General features: G+C 39.8%; 1 protein-coding gene and 1 pseudogene across 1 annotated transcript; both read left to right on the top strand.

Annotated features, from left to right (window-relative positions):
* Positions 1 to 338: 338 nt before the first annotated feature.
* LOC133725207 (uncharacterized) lies at positions 339 to 1083 on the top strand. Its single transcript, XM_062152362.1, has one exon. The coding sequence runs from the start codon at positions 435 to 437 to the stop codon at positions 939 to 941; it is 507 nt and encodes a 168-aa protein (XP_062008346.1). The 5' UTR covers positions 339 to 434; the 3' UTR covers positions 942 to 1083.
* A 2418-nt stretch (positions 1084 to 3501) lies between these two features.
* LOC133729492 (uncharacterized) lies at positions 3502 to 5890 on the top strand (annotated as a pseudogene).
* Positions 5891 to 5896: the final 6 nt, after the last annotated feature.

The following is a 5896-nucleotide window of genomic DNA, read 5'->3' as shown; positions in this document are numbered from 1 at the left end:
CAATTTTAAACCAACAATTATTGCTGATGGTTCAGTTTTCAACTTTTATTCAGTTTAGTTGCTGAAATTTGATTGAAAAAAAAAAAAAAAAAAAAATCAAGTTGTAGTGTTAATTCTCTGGGCTAAAGCACAGATCAAATGCTAGTGATAAAAAAGCCTGACTCTTCCGAAACAGTCAGGTTGATCGATGATGTAAAAGTAAAACTCCTGCCTTCAAAAATGAATGAATTTCCATTTGATCTTAAATAAATAAATAAATAAAAGAAAAAGAAAAAACTTTGATATGCTGAGGTGGCTTATTGGAATTTCGATCAAACACAGTCTCCTTCTACTTACTTTCAACGCAATCGCAACACCCACTTCATCTTCTTCAGCTTTACCTCAAAACTCAAAAATCACACAGAGAAGAGAGAAGAGACAGAAGCTTCTGGAAGATGGGGGCCTCTCCGTCAAAACGAGTCAAGTCGTCCTTTTCCAACTCGCCCGAGTTCAACTCAGCCTGCGACTCGGCCTTCAGCCACTGCCTCTCTCTGACCGAGCACGGCTTCGACGGCGTCTTCCCCTTCCAGCTCGCCACCGCCTCCGACCATCTCTACCAAAACCTCCAGGCCGGGCCCCACCCCCACCCTCTCATCCTCAGGTGGGTCCCTTCTCCCCCGACTCGCCCCCAGGTCGACTCCGCTCTCAGGGCCGTCGTCCCTCGCGAGTCCAAGACGACGACGACACTCGGCCCGGCCCAGTTCAAGCAGTGGGCCGTCGAGCTCTTCGCCGGCGCCGTCGTCGGCAACGCTCGCAAAGCCCTCATGGTTCGGGTCCCCATCGGCGTCGCTGGGATTGCTGGCTTGGGGGCCGCCAGTCGCTCCGGTAAGGACATTGTTGGAACCGCGATTGGGGTGTACGCGCTTGGCGTTGCCACCGCCATTTATCTCGGTTTACAGTAGGTAGGGGGTTTAGGGGTTTTAGAGTTTATGGATGGAAAGTGAATTCAAAAGGAGCAATTCTAGTAATACATGCTTGTTGGACCAGTTATGTATATCCCATTTGTCAATATATATATATATCCAATGTCTCTTGATTCTCTAATATTGGGGTTTTGATCAAGTTGGTTATTCAATTTCTGGGTTTTAATGTAAGTCCTGTGTTTCATGTTGTAACATAAAATTGGGGGACCAGTTAGATTCTGTGCATAGTGTTTCATTGTGAGTTTGGAGTTGGATGTTTGATTTACTAAAGGCTGTCATGCATAGGATTTGAAGAAATAAGATTTCTGGATAGCCATAGGAAAAACACACGAGGAATGAGTCTTGATACCTTTGCTTGGTGATAGGAACTGCATAGCCTCTCCCACGTTCAGAGGTCCTTAGTTTCTTTTTTCATGAATTGCGTGTCAAATCTTACTACTGATGAAGTACATAGAGCTATTGTCATATTTCATTTATCAGATTGGTAAACATTCCAAACACGGTTTAAAAAGTTGGGTTGCTTGTAGGGGTGCATTCTCACAGTATCTTGATAGATTAGAAACTTAGTAATGTCAGCATAGGTTCTCTCTTTTCTTACCAAGTTAATATACCTTATGCCGATGAAATTCAAAATGCATATTACTAGTATTTAATCGTTTCTTTCCTTCCTTAAGTAGTTAAAATATCTTTACTGTGAATTGTGATCTATTGATATGTGAAGATGGATTTGGAGTAGGTGTTTTGAAGCACCAATATATTGAGACTGCTGTTCTGTGATGTATACTTGATGTCAATGGGAAGTTGGCTGCTGTTGTTCCTACTGCAGAAGTTTCGTGAGATTGATGACACAAAAATTCCTAGGAATGGTACGTTTGATTATTGTTCATTTGCATTTCACCATTATACAATTGCAAAGTATTTTAACAGCTAAAAAGTGTAGTTAGTGGCAGAGCCAAGAATCTTTACATTGTGTGAGTGAGTGTGTGTGTGGTGGTGTTGGGGGGGGGGGGGGGGGGGAGCAAATCATGATATTGGATTAGCCTCTCAGGCATTTGATTGAACAAATTTTGCCTCATCCTTGAAGGTAAAAATCAATAGAGTTGGGAAAAAACGCAACACATAGTGGTGGTAAATCACAGGACCAGTGAAAATTTATTATTTGGTGTCTTCAACAAGTATAGCTTCATTCTTGAACTCCACCAACCCGTTTCCTGAACTTCTTGGAAGTCTCTTTACTGCTACCTCTTGCGTGTCAAGTAGTTTTATCTGCATTTAAGATTCAGGGTCAATACCAAATCTCCTAAGAAGTAATAATGAATGGGTTCGAATATAACTGATTAACTTACAAGTATTGGCATGATGTATACAGTAATTGTGCATGCCACACACACACTTATATAAATAGATTTTCACCCCTGTAAAAGTTATTTGTACTGCACTCCTCCTACTAAAATCATAGCCATATCCACCACGTGTGTACTGCATTGACAAATAGGTTTCATTAATTGGTCAAACCAATTATAACAGTTTTTTCCTTCTTGTTCTGTTAATCTCATCTTCAAAAGTAATGCATTCCCATACAAGTTAAGTTCTGCTTATTTATGTTATCATAAGTTCATGTACCAAGTTTAATCGGAAAGAATAGGCAAAGCCAGATTGTACTAACTCTACTCATTTATAAATTCCAATCCAGATTTACTCTACTTTACTTTATCTTGAGGTATGGGATTTGAACTTTGGACTTTATAAAACATTTGGATGGGAAATACCAGAATATGTTGTTTACAATGTTGAGGGATTGGCTTGGAGTCTTGGACATAGAAGGACTACATGAGCCTAAAGTTTTTAATATTATTACATTCTTAGATTCTGCAATCCTTGTCTAATACTTGGCATAGATGTATCCCTTCTCTTTATTCCTGATAGTTCTAATTAATTTAGCAAGAGGAAGTTTTGGTATGACAGGATGCTGCAATGTCCTAGAACTATCAAGGGGAATCATACAAAATAATCCACCATCTGCAATTTCAAGATGAAAAGGTCCATCATGTACATTAGATTTGAAGATTAGGCAAACTAGTAGTTACCGTAAAATGTTAACACAGCTCGAGTAGAATCATGCATTTCTGAATGTTGCATTGCCCTTCCAATGTGGTTGTGTGGCAATCCAAGAACTTAATCCTCCTTGGTTACTGTTTCTGAAAGGAAATAGTCCTCCTCTCTCGTTTTCTGTGCGTATATATTAAGCATTTTTCAGGATTATAATCAATTCACGAAATAAAATCTAATTGTGGTTGTATTTATTTTTAATTATTCCTAACAATTCTCGTTATTTCCTTTGAGCATTTAGGGTACTTTTTTTTTTTTTTTTGCTGTATGCAGATTCATGAATAGATAGTATTAGAATAAGGGTTACTAGAGCAGCTCACGTTATTTGCTTTTTTATTAGATTGCAAGTATCGTTTAAGAAGATTTTGAAATATAAGCTCTTTCGTACTTCCTTGCGAGTAAGGTTCAGGAATTAGAATAAGGGGTTCTAATGCAAGCTAGAGCAGCTCTCAAATATTTCTCTGTAATCTCTTATGTTAAGTCCGTTGAGAACCTCCTCAAGTAAATTCTGTGCGCGTTTGAAGTTTGATCAGAAAGTCATTCTTGAATCCTAAATCCTGACTCCAAAATCTTAGCTGATTAAATAGCTAGAAGATCAGAATAATTGTCACAATACTGTAGAAGAAGAAGAAGAAGAATAGTAAGGGTCGTCTAACAGAGCAAGACCTGACAACACTGGATGTAACAGAGTTGCATTCACTCTCCCCTGAAGTAATATCTTGTCAGGCAGCTAGCAATATTGGCTCTATAGGTCATGTGGCTCATGGTAAGTCAACAGTAGTCAAACTTTCAGGTGTTCAGACAGTTTGATTCAAAAAGAAGCTGCCGGTCATTTCTGTGACCAATGAGGTAGCATGATGAAACTGCAGAGAAACGTTTCTTTCGTAGATTGCCTGACCCACGATGCGCTGATGGCAGCTATGCGCAATGGTGTCTCCATTATGGATGGAGCATTGCTTCTCGTAGCAGCTAATGAAGAACTGCCCCCAGCACAAACCAAAGAGCATTTGGCTACTCTTGCAATTATGCGTCTTAAAGACATTATTTTCCTCCAAAAGAAAGTAGATCTTGAAGTTCAAGATGAGGATCGGGCCATTGAGCAACAACAAAAAAAATGGAGGAGGAGTTCAACGAATCAGCCAACTGCTCAACCTGAGCACAACATGGATGTAGTTGATGAGCACATCGTCAAAAATATCCCAGTACCACAAAGGGACTTGGCCTCACCTCCTTATATTACAATTATTCATTCTTTTGACGTCAACAAATCTGGGTATGAGATTGATCGCTTGAGAGGCGGTGTGGTGGGTGGAACCAGGGTCACGGGTGTTGTGAAACTGAACCACTTGATTGAGGTTTGCCCGGGGAAGGTTGAAAAGGATGAGAACGACAACTTCAGATGCACGCCATTATATTCTAGACTGGTTTTCTTGTTTTGCTAAGGAAAGTGAGCTGCAGCTTGCTGTCCCTGGAGGTCTCATTGGAGTCAGTACAACGATGAATCCCAGGAATGAGATTGGTCAGACAGGTTCTTGGTGATGTGGAGTCACTTCCTGATGTATCTGTACAACTTGAAGTGAACTTCTTCATCTTTAAAAAGGTGTTGGGGATGGGAAATCAAGCAGGGATCAGAAGGGTCAGCAGGAATGAGATTCTTTAGGATCCAAGGGTACTGGTGCTACGGTTGCTGCTGTGTGAAATAATGTGGTGACTTTACAACTCACAAAGCCGGTTTGCACTGTAGTGGCCATCAGTCAAAGGATCGACAAGCAGTGGCGTCTTATTGATCCAGGATGATGTTTGGATCTGTATTCTTTTTGCTGCGCCTAAGCTTTTTGGTTTCATGTGTAGAGAAGCAGTAAATTTTACTTTCTGCATGCTTGCTACACCATTTGGTTTTATTCTGTTGTTGGTTCTTTTAAAGATCAAAGCTCAATCAACAAATTCAAGTTGATTGGTACCCACTGTATACATGGGATAAGATATAATGGTCATAACCAATGGGCAAAACTGTTAGAAGACGTCTCTGCTTTCCTTCAAAAGGAGATGTCTCCTTTCTTCCCTCAAACTCAAGAATAGAATTGTTAGGAGTCTCTCCTAATTAAAACTTAGTCCTTAATTTCTTTCTTCTCCTCAAATTATTAAAGTATCTTACTGTGAATTACGCTTCATCATGTGATGATGGTTTTGGTCCTTTTGGAGTAGGTACTTCGAAGCACCAAATGTTGAGACTGCTGCTGTTGGTTGCAGCAACTGTTGCAGTGCAAGCTATGTGAGTTCAATTTCAATACAGTAAGTTGTTTCTCAGAACCTTTATTGCATCATATGACAAAATTTTGAACACCTGATCTATGTATCGATTATTGCTCATTCCCATATCACCATTTATCAATTATCTCTGTAACATGAATTCATATATTGTACAGTAATTACTAATGCATTTATCTTGCTTCCATTACTGATATAGTTACATCATTTGTGGAACAAATTTCGGACTCCTTTCCTGATGCCTTTATAGACTCTTTCTCAACTGTATTTATAAAAAATGCTGGTTGTTTTGGAGGAGGTAATAGAATGCTTTGATTTAAAAGCATGGAAACAACATCCGGCATTGTTGGCCTGTCTGCTGCATGGTCTTGTACACACAAAAGACCCACATGAATGCATCTTAGAACTTCAGTAATGGGGCATGATTCACCTAATCCTGGGTCTGCTAGCTCAGATCCTCTATCTTCATTCCAAAGCTGCCATGCCTAAAAGAAGTAGGTTAGATGTCTTATTAGGTCAAATGCGTGCGATGCCTAAACCCTATTCTTGATACAGAT

This window comes from Rosa rugosa, chromosome 1 (genome assembly GCF_958449725.1).
Source record: "Rosa rugosa chromosome 1, drRosRugo1.1, whole genome shotgun sequence".
NCBI classification, from domain to species: domain Eukaryota; kingdom Viridiplantae; phylum Streptophyta; class Magnoliopsida; order Rosales; family Rosaceae; genus Rosa; species Rosa rugosa.
This window is presented reverse-complemented; position numbering and strand designations above follow the sequence as displayed.